Here is a 16275-nt window from a genome sequence, read left to right as displayed (position 1 = left end):
TACACCAATGGGGGAAAATGGCACCCAGCAGTCATTAACTGCCAGTAGTTCCTCACTTAGGGCTAGGTCCTCATGAGCCTTTCCCTTTTACATGCTGGAATATTGATTTGTTCTTGTGTAAGACTTGAGTTCCTGTGTGCAGCAGCCATTTTATACCACAGAGAGTTTCACAGCACTCCCCCGTCCTCCAGTTCTTGCATTCTGAGCCTTGAGATGGGGTTGGCAGTATGATATAGGTATCCTGTTTCAGGGTGAACACTCGACAGTCACTTATTCTCAGTACTTGCCATGTGCTTCAACATTAAGTACTGTCTGTTTGTAGAAAGAACCAGGGCATGAGAGATGGCTCAGTGGTTAAGAACTTGCTCCTCTGACAAACTTCCCAAGTTCAGCCCCTAGAACCACTTGTGGTTCATAATGACTCCAGTTTTAGGGGATATCTTCTGGCATCCTTTTCTGACCTCCATGGATAGCAGGAGTACACACAGTATACATACATACATATGTATGCATACATACATGCTTGCAGACAAAATACTTATACATGTAAAATCAAGATAAATCCTAAAAAAAATATTTCTGTGACTGAGAGCAGCTCTAACCAGTGCTGTATTTGACAACTTATCCATTTAGCTGGACGACTCTCGTAGGTTCCCCAGCCCAGGACCTCCCCAGCTATGGGCTTTTGCTGAGGTTTATTGTACCAGGCATGAATTCCCTCCTGTGGAGTGGGCTCAGATCCAACCAGAACAGTCATGCCTCTGTTTCACCAGAGTGCTTATCCTGACTGGCAGGTCAGTATTGCCGCTTTCAGAGATCACTTCTGGATGTAAGAAAATGATTCTTTGTTTTGTTTATTTTTGTTTTTTGAGTCAGGGTCTTACTTTGTAGCCGTAGTTGGCACTTAACTTGCAGATCTGCATGCCCCTGCTTCTCAGCATGTCCCTGCTTCCCAAGTGCTGGCATTAAAGGTGTTTACCACCATGCCTGGTTCAATACATAATTTCTTATAAGAGCATACTTTATACATTCTTAGAAAGTAACTAATGGTGCTCAGTGACAGAGATTATACTTAAGCTCTGTGTCTTGAGGCTAATCCCTAGCCGTTTCTGCACATCCAAATCCAGAATTCTGTCACTTTCAATTTGTTCACTTCATATTAGTTGAGCAACCTACTGGTTACATTTCATGGTAAAGGCCCAGAGTATCATGTCAAAATAGTAATAACACTTATATACTATACTAGAAAATTCTTTATTAAAGTCCATTGTAGCTCTTCACTAGAGCTTGTCTTCATTACTATTCTATTGCTATGAGAAAACAACCATGACTAATGCAACTCATAAAATAAAGCATTTAATTGGGGCATTTACAATCTCAGAGGGTGAGTCTAGGACGATCATGGAGGGGAACATGGCAGCAGGCAGGCAGATTGGCATAGTGCCCAAGCAGTAGCTGAACTTATATCTTATCCATAGGCAGCAGGCAGGGAACAAGACTGGGCCTGGTATGGACTTTCAAAACCCCAAAGTCTACCCCAAGTGACATCTTCAGTAGAGCCACCAAAAGGAGCCAAGCATTCAAACTTAAGAGCCTATGGAGGCATTGTTATTCAAACCACCACAAAGCCTCTCCTACTCTTTGGAGTTCTGATTTATCTACGTTCACTCTACCAAAGAAAAATAAATAAACCCTGTAGTTTCCTGTACCCAAGAAAACTAAGAGAATTTTACTTCCCCTTTATTCTATTGAAATAGCAGGCATGGTTTGAGCACAGGCTCCCTCCAGGCTTCACTGTGAAGCAGGGTCGCAGTGCTTGGTTTATATGCTTCTAATAAGAGCCATTTCTGTGAGTGCCCATTCTGTCCAAGGGTAGGTCAAATATGAACTTGGTGGAGAAGGAAGCTCATTCTGTGCTCCCTGCTTTCTGGCTCTTTGCCTCTAATATTCCCTCCTGTTTTCCTGAAGGGAAAAGGAAACCTAACACAAACCACTGCAGTCATTTCTTTTTCTCTGTCCTTCTGAAGCAAGGATAAAGATAAAGATAGATCCTTGTATCCCATAGTGTCTCACACAAGCCTGCCTAACTCCACTGTACCCAGTGTAGAGAGAGGAGATGCTTTAGGATGGTAAGAGATTTATGCATTTTTGAGTACAGTTTTAGTAAATAGTTAAAGAAAACACCTGGGATTTTATGATTTTTAAATGTAAAATTGTATGAGAAAAATGAGTGTAAAAAGAGAGGACACAAGCATGAAAATATGTGTGCTGATATGATGAACCCCAATTATCTGTCACATAGTAACCAGGGGAGTAAGATTTAGGAATCTGTGAGTCACCTAAAGAGCTAAAAAGGATTTTTTCTTTTATTTTTAATGAAAAAAAGAATTAAAGCTAAACTAACTAACATTAGTTTATTTCCAAGATGAAATTAGTATTTCATTTAATACTTCTCTTCTATTTTGGTAATGGAAATAAATGAACTTGTGGCTTTGTCAGCCACAAAGTTCATAGCATATTTTATTTGGAAAAAATTATAAATCAGTGGTTTCTTGTGTATATTTTGGTGGATTGCTTTGAGTCACATGACTGCCAAGTTCCTTCTAAATAGCAAATCCTACTGCTATTAGTACCTCATGACTTAAACAGGATATTACTTGCCTCAAAAAAATAGGAGCTATAGGGCTGGAGAGATGCCAGCAGTTAAGAGCACTTGTACCTCTTCTAGAGGACCCAGGTTGAATTCACACCTCCCACAACCATCTGAATTTTCAGTTTCAGGGAGTTTGCTGCCCTCTTCTGATCTCTGTGCACACTAGACACACATGTAGTATATATGAAATACACATAAAAATAAACCTGAAAAATTAAGTAAGTAGGAACTATAAAATGTTAACATCTTTAAAATGTATGCAAAATACACATAAAAATAAGTCTAGGGCTGGAAAGATGGCTCAGTGGTTAAGAGCACTGACTGCTCTTCCAGAGGTCCTGAGTTCAGTTCCCAGCACTCACATGGTGGTTCACAACCATCTGTAATGAGATCCAATGCCCTCTTCTAGTGTGTTTGAAAACAGCGACAATGTACTCATACATAAATAAAACTTTAAAAATAAGTCTAAAAAATTAAGTAGGAGCTATAAACTATTAACATCTTTAAAGAGGGAAAATAAGATCTCCTGTCTATGGATCCTTAACTACCAAATTGGTCAACATTAATATTTTTTTTCCTTTTTAAATTGTGTTATGGAATCATGAAGTCATCAGAGGCTAAAATGGAAGAACTGCCAGTATACACTAGTGAAGCTGCAAAAATGAGTAATTCCCAAGGGGATAGTGAACACTTTGTACAGCCACCTTCAGGTAAGCTTGAGGTACTGCACATTAACACGTATACATAGAATGACTGCTATTCTCCAGAATGTAACTTTGTACTTAAAGTTCTTTGCAAGTTTAGTTTGCTTATAGGTAGGAAATACATAGCCTGAAGTAAATGTCATTTCTACATTTCTAAGTGAAGCTTGGAATCTAGAGAGTAATCAACAGTCTCTTTGAGTGAGCCACCAGCTTTTGTACAATGTCAGTAGTGTATAACATTTATACTGTGTGCTGGAAGCTCAACTTAGTGGGATATTAAAAAGTACTTTAAAAATGACTCTCAGGTAAAACTACATAATAAGAGGCAGATTTTTTTAGATGTTTAGTTGGAAATTATGTATGTAAAGGAAATGCTAGCAGATAAACTTGTTGATTATCTGCTTTGAATAGTTGGATTTGAATATGTACAGGAGAACTGCGACAGCACTGAATCAGGATCATTAATTCATTTCATGTTGTCATGGGTTTCCATGGTCTTAAATGTTTTCTCAACTGAAAAGAATATGAGGTAGATGTCATGTTCCTTACTTTTTCCTATTTTCTAAATTAGAAATTCAAGAATGTGTCTGTACAAGATTTCTGAGCTCTTAAGCGGTGAAATTATCATTTCTGACACTAAATACTATTTTCTTCTATACTGGCTGGCCTTGAAATCAGATCCACCTGCTTTAGCCTGGTGAGGTGCTGGGGTTAAAGGCATAGGCCACCATACCTGGCTTTTTAAATTGTAGACGTTTGTGAAGGTTTTCCTCTGTTCTCAGTTTTCTTACAGTATTCATTGGTTTTGAAGAAACTGTAATCTTAGTTTAAACTTGCTAGGAATATGGAACAGGCTTAACAGTTTATAAAGTTCCTTTTTGTGCTTTTATTATGTCTGATCATTTTTTTCATGTCCTAGTTTGTAAGTAGAAATGAGTTCATCTGAATCATATGTGTAACACTTCCTGCTTTAGTTATTTTTCTGTGTTTTAATGTGTGACCCAAATTTAATTTTGTGTTTATACAGACTTCCATGTACCATTTAAAGCTTGTGTCTGATGCAGTTTGAATACATTTTCTCTGTAGTGCTTAAGTGAAAAAATTTCAAGTGAGCATGGTAACGCCTATCTGTAGGGAAAAAGCCATCCTGGGTCACATGGAAAGCTCATGAGTAGTCTGGGTTATGTGGCAACTATGCCTGAAAAATTAATCAACCAGGTGTGGTGGTGTACTCTAATCCCAGCACTCACCAGGCAGAAGGAGGGCAGTTTCTCAGAGTTTGAGGCAGTGGGTTCTATATAGTTGAGTTCTAGACCAGGCTAGGTTACATAGTAAGATCCTGCCTCTAAATAAGTAAAACCAAGAAAAGACAAAATTGCATTACAGGCCATATACAGATTATACATCAATAGCAAAACATAATTTCAAAGTAACTTTTCAGTACTCTGTAAAACTGGAGCATCTGGTGTTCTGTGGATCACTCATGTAAAGAGATGGCACCCTAGAGGGAAGTCCTAAAAGAATCAAGTTGTTTGACTTGCATCTTTTTTGCCTTTCTGTTTATGTCTTCCTTGGTTCCTACTAAAATTAACAAATAGATTTGTTCTCTGATGGAGTTGCCAGAGATGGGCTGATTATTTCATTAGGCTTTCTGATCCATTCTTTAAAAACCAGGAAAGCTAATGTGCTTTGGTGTTTTGGCTCCACATACATTTCTCTTCTAGGCTTTAGACCTTGTATGTCCACATGTAACACATTCAGAGCCTGGAGTGTGTAAGTGCATGAGTTGAGTAGACATGGTTACATGCCAGAGCATCTACCTTCTCCAGTTCTGTGGTTCCATGAATAGCCATTTTAACTTAATCTGAATATTAGCAACAACTTATTTAAACTCATTAGAGACTTAACTTTCTGTGTCCTCTTGCTAGTTTTCTTTAATCACCTAATTTTCTAGTAGAAAACAGACTACAGAAACAACTCCACTGTTAATTATACTATACCCTTTGGTATAACAGACTACAGAATGCTTACATTACAAATGCTTTGAAGTTTCTCCTTGCTTTAGAAATGTTCACTTTTTTTTTTTAGTACATTGGTAATTACTTTCCGTTTGTTATTACAACCAAGCTGTTGCTGTTGACACCTAATGCAAGAGAAAATTTGTTTTAATTAAAGTTGTTATTGAAATGTACAGTCACATACTTGGAAGCAAGTTTGGGAACCAAAGATGTAATTTGTAAGGGGGATCAGTATGCTGTTTGAATTATGAAGTACTTTTATATTAATTATAAGAATTGTAAGTTATATCTTATTTGGTCTCATTGTTCACCAATAGAAGTTAAAGTGCATTTTGCTAATCAGTCAGCACAACCCTTGACAAGAAAGATGGAGCTGTTGCCTGAAACTTCCTCCCTTACACAAAAAGGTCTGAAGATAGCTGGCTTAGAGCATGCAAGCATGGAAGGACCAATAGCAGTAAGTGAAAGCTAACTTACTATGAGCAAGGCACTTGAAACCGTGCAAGTCATATACTTGTCTTTGTTATGATCTTGGAACTTAGATGTCTTGGCCACTTGTGTGAAGTTGAATATAGACCATTCCTTCTCTTATCTGAACCAGAATTTGTCAGCACTTGGAACAGAAGAGTTACGTCAACGAGAGCACTATCTGAAGCAGAAGAGAGATAAACTGATGTCCTTGAGAAAGGATATGAGGGCAAAGCAGATCCAGAATACTGAGCAAAAAGGAAAGTCTACCAGGGAGGCAGAGGTACGGCTAGTTTTGGTGTATCAGCTATGCAGACCAAGGGGAGTTGTTGTTTGTGCAAGAAAGCCTCCAATGAATTGTTTGGTTGATGTACTCAAATTAACTACCAGCTAGTCCAACAACTAAGTCTTCTCAGAGGAGTTTAGATGAGAATTTTGTGAGGCAGAAATAATCATTTCATTATACATTTTTGTTGACTTCCCTCGAATTCCTTAGTGTCAATGTGTCTTATTTCAGCCATCTGAAATGTTTGCAATGGTCTGTTCATACCCCACCCACACCTTCTTCATGCTTCTCCAAGAAGAGATTCAAGAAACTTGAAAAACTTGACTGTTGACTTTTAGTTTTACTGAAAATGCCCTCAATCTTTGTTATTTTATAGTATGTTGATTAATTTTAGACATATGAAGTTAATTGTAGCCATTTTTTTTTTTTTTTTGTCTTCAAGGAAATGACAGAGAAGCCAGAAATGACAGCAGAGGAGAAACAAACATTACTAAAGAGGCGACTGCTTGCAGAGAAACTTAAAGAAGAAGTTATTAATAAGTAATATGAAAAACTAGCAAAACAGAAGCCCAAATTTTCTTAAAAATAAATTATTTAATCCTTAAAGATTTAGTTTCAAGCAAATACTTGCTTTTCTAAATGCAACTGTGAAATAACTACTATTATTTTAAACAGGTAAAGGGCAAGAGGGAAGGCAATTTAACAAATGTCTGCAGAAACCCAGGTATGGTGCTGCATGCCTATAATCCTAGCACCCAGGATGCTGAAGTAGGGATCAGGAACCTCTCCAGTGTCAGAGCAAATTAGAGGCTAGCCAGGTTACATGAGTCTGTCTCAAATAACCAAAATAAATACATTAAAAAATAAAACGAAATTTTGGATGTTTTTCTCTGCAAAAGGGGCTACAGAAAGAAACTAGTTGATAGTGCATGCTTTCATTTTTATGTAGACACTGTGCTAAGCATGACAGGGTCCCAGCTTTCATGGGGCTACTGTTGGCCCAAAGAACCGTGTTATAAGGGAAAAGTGCAATGGTAACATGGCAGGCTGGCTATAGTGCCGAGAGCAAATAAGCTGACGTAAGCTGATGAGGTGGCTGCGTGGAGAAGAGGGGTGTGCAGTAGTTTAGGAACTAGAACATGTGACTAGGAGGGTTAGCATATGAAATGTGAACGGGGTTTGGGTAATGTAGAGCCTTATAGGAAACGTGGAAATCTACTTTCAATTTTAAAGGTATGGCTGCAAGGTAGACAGCTGTACTGGTGTAGTTTTGGGTTTATGAGGTATGAACAATCCATAGGTGATACCTTGGACACTGTAAGAGTTGAAGCAGGACATACAAGACTTGGAAAATGTGAAAAATGTAGGAAATTATTACCTTTTCTACAAAAGTTGTTATAAAAACAGACAAGAGGATCCACTGCCTGAACCTGCTGAGGAAAATGCTACTCACCATAGAGTGCTGGTCTTTATAAAAAAATCAAATCAGGCTTAGCGGCAAGCTCCTATACCCACTTAGTGATCTTGCTGGCCTCAAATGGGATTTTTCTAAAATTTCATCTTACCTGTTTGAATGTAAAATTATACTTTCTAAGTTCCAACCTTCCATCTGTAGAAAAACCAGTGATTAGAAAACACGCAGATCTGTTTCACATAACTTTTTATTAAAAATAGTTTTTTTATTAGGTACATGTTTACAGATATTTTTAGGACCTAAGGCATACAAATGTGTGCTCTGGCTTGAACTAGCTGAGTGGTGATAATGCTGCAAGCACCCCAGCCTGCATGAGGGTCGACACTCAGGACAGCAGCTATTGTGGAATCTTCCTAGTTGTGCCTTCCAAGGATCCTTTCATCATGTGGGTGAGCATATGCATTACACAACTGTTGCCTTTGGACTTTTTAAGAAAACATTCATACTCCCACTGTAAGAAATACTTCCCATAATAATGACTTAAAAGTTTGAAGTTCCTCAAAAGGAAAATTAAAGGAAGTCTTTATATGGTACAGTACTTTAGTTATATAACAAAAGAGTTAACAGAACAGTTTATAGGTCAGGGCTGCTTAGATTCTAAGCACTAAGATGGTAGAGGCTTGATAAAACTTGCTTGAAAGAACGCCTACTCATACAGTAACATTGACGTTGGTTAAAAGTGTCCCAGTTCACTTGTGATACAAGATGAAAGCTTGTTGTATGTGCACCTTTGCTTAGAGGTGAGAATGGCTTTACGCTGTTAGGTTTGCTCGAGGCTTATCTCTTGTGAGCAACACAAGTATCGCCTGACTGTGGTCGAGTCTTGCATAAGACTTTCTGACCTAATGGCTTAAAACAAATCTTTATGGATTTTATAAGCCTTTAAAATACAATGTAAACTGGACATATCTCAAAAATAGTTCACTTATTTTACAACAAAACAAACAGAAGCCTCAATTATGGAATTATAGGGTCACATTTTAATTCCTGAATTTTACAGTTTAGCAGTAATATCACCACATGTATACAAATGGTGTAAAACAAGTACATTGGTATTTTTAATACAAAATAAACATCTGTTTTATGGAAAAAACTATACTTCATATCTACACAGACAGCCCATCTTTTCCAAACAACAGCCAAAATTAAAATTAACTCCAAAATCTCCAACATAGGAAACTGCTTTTAAGCTATTCCAGGAAAAATGGACCCATAACATATTATAAAGCTGATCTAATGACTGGAGCTGGAATTGCTATTTTTAGATTCTTCTTTTCCTCAATCCATTAAATTGTAGTTTGGGGTCATTTTTCTCATCTTAGCAATGATCTTAGATCATAGATGAGCAAACTAACATTAAAATATTTACAATTAACTTGTTCTAAAAATAAAAGCTCCTAATAGCTTACCTCAATTATTTTAAGTTCATTTACATGGAATGTGCTTTTTAAATCTCTTAAAAAAGCAGCGTTCACATTACTTCCCTCCCTCCCCCCGGTCTGTGGAAAAGCTTCCTGGGCTGAACATGACTCTGATACTTAAGTAAGTTCTAGGCGCAAATGACTTGTACACAGTAAGTGCCACTTGACTCGGCACCATCACTGTTGGTCTTTATATATTCATCAGTAGCTCTGTAAAGACCCAGACCTAACTTTACCGAGAAAGCAGAAAGTGACTATACTGAAAACCCCATTCTAGCTACTCCCAAGTTGGTGAAGAGGACCATTTCAGAACATTGCCACTGCATTTCTTGGCTGCTGTTACCTCTAAAAATGTTGACTTTAAATTTCTATAAGAATACTATCCATTTGGAACCCAGCTTTTCCCTTTTTCCTTTTTCAATGTATTAGAAATTCTTGGTGTAGAGAAATTGGCATGTGCTGTTGCCTAGGGTGTATGTCCTGTCAAATACCAAAGCTAACTTTTGTGAAATCTTTAAAGAAATGGTCCCAACAATGTAACTTCATTTCTGATGACAGCTCAATTTGTTTTACATAGAAATGTCTTTTAAAAAGAGGCAACTGATTAAAACAACATGGCCAGCACCATTATACAAGCAATGTTATTGGGTACTGAAGTCTCACAATCTTCTCTAGATTGGACCCCGGGAACAACACTGCATTAAATCAACCCTTCTTCCCCCAAACCTGAGACTTTCTTTGCTGGGAAGCTTTCACCCAGGTTCTAATTATCATTCTTCATTTTTGGATAGCCCAAAAGGCAAACTCTTTAATTACTAGGAATTAAGTTCTTGGAAAGCCTGGTTCTTACACAACTACACTTTCCTACCTGGCAACCGAGAGTCTCTGCTACTCTGTGTGTTAAGTTCCATAAGAAAGCTTTCCCATTCAGACTCGAGCTCAGTGAGCAGCTGCAGCATCAGTAAGACCATGTGTTGGGAGTCCCCCAGCAAGTGTTCTATGAGCCAAGGCGAGGTCTTTTCCTGGGAGATGAGTCTTCTTCCTCATCTTCCTCTTCATCATCTGGATAGTCCACCAAGCCAACCAAACTTCCCTATTGAAGAATGAAAAACATTTTAATGCACATAAAGGAAAAAAACCAGATGAGCATGAAAACATGGTACAAATATCATCACTAAGATATCAGAAGCCATGTTTCTAAATAGCATATCTGAGATTAAGGCCGAATACTGAATTTCCTTTCTGCAACAGAGTACATGATAACCAAGTGTAGTTTCAAGCACACAAGGACTTTTTACTCTCTAATAGTAAAAACTTATACAGTAAGTTTCACTAAATGTGCTAAGCAGTATCTTACAATCATGGTTAAGTAATAGCAACATCTTATCTTGTTCATGGTTAAGTGGGAAAATGCCTAATATTTCTTAAATATAAAATTAACTTCTGGTGTTAGACAGACAGCATGTTAAGAAATTATCCATTTGCTCCTATTTTATTGAGCATCTGCATTTGGAAATAGGGTAATAAACACATTCTATACAGACTTATGCATAGATCTGAAATGATGCATGTAAGGTTCACATGATGCTTATAACTGCAATAAACTGGTAGTTTTCTTTCTTTCTTTAAAGATTTATTTATTTATTTATTATATATATAACTACACTGTAGCTGTTTTCAGACACACCAGATCTCTTTGCATGAGATCCCATTACAGATGGTTGTGAGCCACCATGTGGTTGCTGGGATTTGAACTCAGGACCTCTGGAAGAGCAGCCAATGTTCTTAACCGCTGAGCCATCTCTCCAGACCACTGGTAGTTTTCAATAGGCTCACATATAGCTAAATAAAATGCCAGCAGTGCTTTAATAAAAGTTCTAACAAAAGAAAATAAAATATTTATCCTAAAATTTCCACAATATTCAAGGTAAACCTCATGTATTTGCATGCAATGTTGGGAGTCAGGTTCTGATAACAATACATTTTCTTTCTTTCTTTTTTTTTTTTTTTTTAAAGATTTGTTTATTATGTATAAGTACACTGTAGCTGTCTTCAGACACACCAGAAGAGGACATCGGATCTCATTACAGATGGTTGTGAGCCACCATGTGGTTGCTGGGAATTGAACTCAGGACCTCTGGAAGAACAGTCAGTGCTCTTAACCACTGAGCCATCTCTCCAGCCCCAACAATACATTTTCATTCTTTAAAACTTTTATCTAAATTATCTTCAGCACACACAGTAGTTTATAGATGGAAAAGGAAGCGTTTGTGTAGAGTTCTTATTTTACATACCTTAGTGGCCGTCACTGACGTAGCCAAGTTTGTAGTTTTGGAAGAGGCTCCATTAGAACTTGCTGGTGTTGTCTGAGCCACTACAGACTTACTGTTTGTACTGTTTGTCCCATTAGCAGCACTGGGGGAATGGGAGAAAGTAAATTTGAAGCCACCAGAAGATGTCCTTTTGGGAAGGTTTTCCTTGTCTTCACTTTCTTTTGCTAAAGCAAAAGTAAAATGAGCCTGTATTAAATATTGCTAAATCAAACCACTTGTCAAAGTGACAACATACAACTCTGTCTTTGCTTTCTAAGAGTTGAAAGATAAGTACATGAACTTGTAGGGACCTGAACAGAACCAATCATCTTACAGTAGATTGTTTCAGTGTTAGCTTGGAAAGAAACTCTTAGTCGTCTGATTTCTGTTACTATCTTCCACTTACTAACTCCCCTCTAAAACTGTTCCTTCACAAGTCACCACTGCAAATACCTAAAGAAAACTCTTAAATAAGTTCCTTTACAGCATACGTGTCCAAACTCCTTTAGTCTGGTTAATTTTATTTTGACACATCTCCTAACAACATGCATGCAATAGTGGATGCAATACTTAAGTGTGGCCTTTGTTTCTTTTGAGACTGAAGAAAAAAGAACCTCTGCTAAACAGCACCTGTTCTGGAATGGGGATAGAGAAAGGCCTTGGGTTCAAGAGCTAGCAGTTATACAAATAAAAAGTAAACAATGTTCCTTAGAATACCAGTACTCTTTGTTAGCCTTGAGTGGTGCTCATCGTACTAATAGGAAATGAGTTAGTAGAGAATAGCTGAAAGAAAATATATTAAGTTACCTGAATGAGTTTCTAAGAAGAAATGCCTGAAGAATAAGTCATATCCAAGAGATAATTTTTGCCTTCTAACATATAAATTTCTATTAAATATTCAATTAGTATTTGCAGGCCAGTATTCTTTAGGGCATAAAATTATAGTGATTATATCTCTTGAGAGATACTAGTTATATCTTAGTTCTACATAAGTAGTAAAACTTTCCCCTAACCCCTTTGAGGCAGTATCTAATGTATCTCAGACTGGCCCCAAGCTTGGGTTTGTAGCTGAGGATCACCTTCCATTTCTAGTCTTCTGGCCTCTACCTCAGGAGAAGGCACCAACATGCCTGGGTTTGTTTTGCCTTTTTTGGAGATAGGGTCTTCCTAGGTAGCATGGATTGGCCTCCAGCTCATAGTGCTTCTACCGACTCAGCTCAAGAATGCTGGATTACAGGTGATGCCACCACGCCTAACTTTCCCTTTCTATCTTTATGCAATTTTAAGTAATAGCTTAAGTTTCAAAGAGGAAAATGACTTCTTCGAGTTCACTTTGCTCAGTCTGTAAATATCAGAGGTAGAGTGTTCTAAGCTTCAGTTACTTAATAATAGAAACTGAAAAAAAAATTATAATAGAAATCTTCAATAAAATTTTGGTAAAGATACAGTCAGGCCAGACCTTTTCAGAAATGTAGTTTATAGCAAATTTCTAAACAGTGGCCCACACTGTCACCACAGCATTTGAGAAGCTGAGATTGTGTGACTGTGAGTTCTAGGCTCGAATGAGGTTACATATTGAGACCTTGTTTTAAATATTACAAAACTGAGAATTTCTAAACTCAAAATAAATAGCATAAAAATAGTTTCAAGGAAAGCATTTAAAATATGAATATCCAAAATAACTTTAAAAGGGTATGGTTCACCATAAAATTTTTGTGCTTCTTGTTTTATAAACCTTGGCCAAATTTTCTCAAACAAGTAAAATGTTATTATTATGGTTTATGTGTGTTTGTGTGTGTGTGTATGGTGTTGAGGGTCAAACTCAGGTTGTATAATTGCTTTACTAAGTGAGAAGTGGTAATATGTGTAATTACAGATATGAGTACCTTTTTTAGTCTCCATAAATTTTTCATAACTATCTGGAAAATCATCCTCAGTCTTAGATTTTTCAACTGGTGTTACAACCTTTCCTTCTTCATCATCATCTTCATTAAACCACATTTCTTCATCCTCTTCCAAGGCTTTTGCATCTCTGCGAAATCGGTTACTACGCAATATAGATGGCACACTGTAGGAAATATGTTAGATGTTGAGTAATGACTACAAGGTAAACCCTGGTAAAGATGACTAACCAAGATGAACTAATGTAGTTTAAGGATGTACAGCATATGAAAATAATCTCAGCCATCACATAAGATGTAGCTAGAAATCTTCAAATGTTTTTGTATGTTATAAATTAAGATTCCATTGGCATCAAGTCATCATACAATTAATCAATGTGGTAGAAAGATAAGTTTGATCTATGCTAATGCTAATATAGAAAATTTCACAGGGTAGGATCTAAACTGCGTACAGTTTTGTACTTAATTTTGCTTGCTACAAATGTAATACACTTAAACAATACCTGTTCAGTTTCTGATTTTGTCTGTCTTTTTCTTGTTCGTATTTAGTCTTCAATCCTTTGAATGTCTGAACATATTCAATCGATTCAAGTGCTTTATAAAAGTTTTCAACTATATGTGCAGTAAGAGACTTGATATCTTCCTGTATAGGCACAAAATTCATATTTATAAAACAATATAAAACTTGTTGAGAAAAACAGAAACAAAAACTTGTATAGTTCCAAAAGTGATCAAAAAAGGTTTTTCAAAATCACCTTCTAAAAATAAATGTCCTAGATTCCTTACACATGAGCCAGGACAGGACTCCACAGAAAACTTGGAACAAGGAGAGGCAATTCACTGGAGCCCTTTAGGGGGCTATAAGGAACATTTGAAAAGCAATGGATTTAGTTTATGTCTTAGTGCTTTATACAGTATTTCATAATTTAAAGAAAACTTTTATAATTTTATATACAATTATCATAATCATATGAATATTTTACCATTTTACAAAAAGACAAAATTTAGGTCTTGACAGCTTATTACAGAACAGTATTAAGCCCATATATTCAGTACATGTTAATGGTTTCCTATTTAATGGCTGTCAAAACAGCCTTTTCTAAATACATAGTAAGCAGAGATTCCGAGGTAATCGACACCGCCGCTTGTTTCTAAGCTAAAACTACATGTCTACCTTCTTCATCTATTCAAAAATCATACTCTTGGCAAGTGGCAACTCTCAGAAATCTGACTTGTAAGAAACAAACAAGAGAGTGATTTTGGTTTTCCTCTTTCACATGGCCATTTCCTTGACGAGATGATTTGAGGATGTATATATGCACAAGAGGTAATCAGCTATCTCTATTATTAGCGCTTGCTCTCTCCAGCCCTTCCAATGAGACAAAGGAGTGCTAAAGCTCAAGAGCACAACTGCGTGCTGCTTACTGTCAATGCTACAACAGGTTCCCGAGTCATCTCTGCTGTCTGTTCCCCTCTGAAATACAAGGTAGTTGGCCTGATTTTAACCTCCCAGCTCTCTCATACTTAAAAAGGTAAAATTACATTCTACTGCCTACGCATCTTGTATAAAATTTTAAGGAAAAAATTTTTAATTTTTGTATTTATTATTACTTCTATGAGTTACAAATTTCTTGAATTTCACAATTTTCAATAGTGGCTTGGGGACTCTGACTTGGTACAATGTAACTACCACAAAGAAAGATTCATATGATCCCCAAAAGTGACCCTCCAACAAATAAACTAGTATCATTCTACCATCAACCATGTATAAGTAAGAATAAAAAGTGATTTTTAAAATTTCAGTTTATTAGAAATAGATCCTAAGACACACGGAATAAACAATTTCAAGAAAGTAGGAATGAAGAAATCAATCTTATTACATAGAATTATTTTATTTTTATATAAAACTACTTAAAGTTTACATATGATTCCTAAGAGATCTTAGTAAATCATAAACTTACCACTCTTATAAATTCAAACAATTCAATAACAGCTGAATTTAATAGATTGTACCGAGTTCCATTATCCAAAAGGGCATTTATAACTGGTTCAAAAAGATTTCCTTTGGTGATGTAACGATTATAAAATTCATCCTTAAGGCCAATTATTCGCCTCATGAAGCGAAGAGCACCTAATTAAAAATATGAGGTTAATGAATCTACTAAAATTATTTCACAGATATTTTTGACATAAAGCAATGTTTAAATCTTTCCAGAATAAAAAAATAGTACATTAACAAAAAAAAAAAAAAAAAGAACAAAAAAGATCATAATTAAAAAAAATCAGTATCTATAGAATCTCCTGCTAGTAAGACTTACAGCAAAGTTAGTGTTGCAGTAGGGGAAGCTTATTTGGGTGTTTATTTCTAGAGTAGGGATCTGTAGAGGCAGATGTTTGTGCTTAGTTTTCTTGAAATACAGTCAAAAGAGCTCTCAGTGACAACAGATGTAAAGTTTTAAGTGGTTTCAGTGGAGGCCAAACATCCCCTCCTATTCCTCTGCTCTTGTTTTGGAAATGTCACTTCTGAGTCAATACTACTTTTACATTGACACAATTTCTTTGATTATTAATTATGTATGAACCATAATAGATCAGACTGCATCTGCTAACAGCAGCAACAATAACAACAACAAAACCAACAAACAAAAATACCAAAAAAACTAAGCACTAAACTTGGCATTTCCTATTTTAAAATATTAAAAAAAAATTCTTCTTTAGCTTTTACTAGTTTAAAAAATTAGCAGTATTATTGCTAAAATGGGTCCAGAACACCAAACACTGCAACTTTAATCCTTTATTTTTATGTGTTGATACTTTAACATACTTCTCCCTTAGTTTAATTTCTTCTACAGATATCATTAGCCAGGACTTCCAAATTTTATGTATTTCTCATTTTATTTGTTAAGGATATAACTCCCTAAATGAAGAAACTGTACCCAGTATAAAATCTCTCTCTTTTCTCTCACACACTGACATGTGCACACACAGCATATACACATGTAAAAATTTAAAAAACTGAGACTGAAGCACTGGAAAGG

At 36.3% G+C, this 16275-nt stretch overlaps 2 protein-coding genes across 2 annotated transcripts in view; one reads left to right on the top strand and one right to left on the bottom strand.

Moving 5' to 3' along the window:
- CFAP36 (cilia and flagella associated protein 36) overlaps positions 1 to 6928 on the top strand; it is a 29847-nt gene extending 22919 nt beyond the window's left edge. The window contains exons 7-10 of the mRNA XM_080925030.1: positions 3261 to 3363; positions 5693 to 5832; positions 5977 to 6126; positions 6572 to 6928. Of these exons, the coding sequence (XP_080781156.1) occupies positions 3261 to 3363; positions 5693 to 5832; positions 5977 to 6126; positions 6572 to 6673 (495 nt within the window). The 3' untranslated portion in view covers positions 6674 to 6928. The remainder of the gene's footprint in view (positions 1 to 3260; positions 3364 to 5692; positions 5833 to 5976; positions 6127 to 6571) is intronic.
- An 892-nt stretch (positions 6929 to 7820) lies between these two features.
- Positions 7821 to 16275, bottom strand: part of PPP4R3B (protein phosphatase 4 regulatory subunit 3B) — a 38740-nt gene continuing 30285 nt past the window's right edge. The window contains exons 12-16 of the mRNA XM_080940452.1: positions 15199 to 15368; positions 13741 to 13880; positions 13223 to 13404; positions 11319 to 11521; positions 7821 to 10117 (exon numbers count right to left, since the gene is read on the bottom strand). Coding sequence (XP_080796578.1) covers positions 10022 to 10117; positions 11319 to 11521; positions 13223 to 13404; positions 13741 to 13880; positions 15199 to 15368 — 791 coding nt within the window. The 3' untranslated portion in view covers positions 7821 to 10021. The remainder of the gene's footprint in view (positions 10118 to 11318; positions 11522 to 13222; positions 13405 to 13740; positions 13881 to 15198; positions 15369 to 16275) is intronic.

Source organism: Micromys minutus, assembly GCF_963924665.1.
Source record: "Micromys minutus genome assembly, chromosome: 1".
NCBI lineage: Eukaryota > Metazoa > Chordata > Mammalia > Rodentia > Muridae > Micromys > Micromys minutus.
Note: the sequence above shows the minus strand (reverse complement) of the source record. Positions and strands in the feature narration are given on the sequence as shown.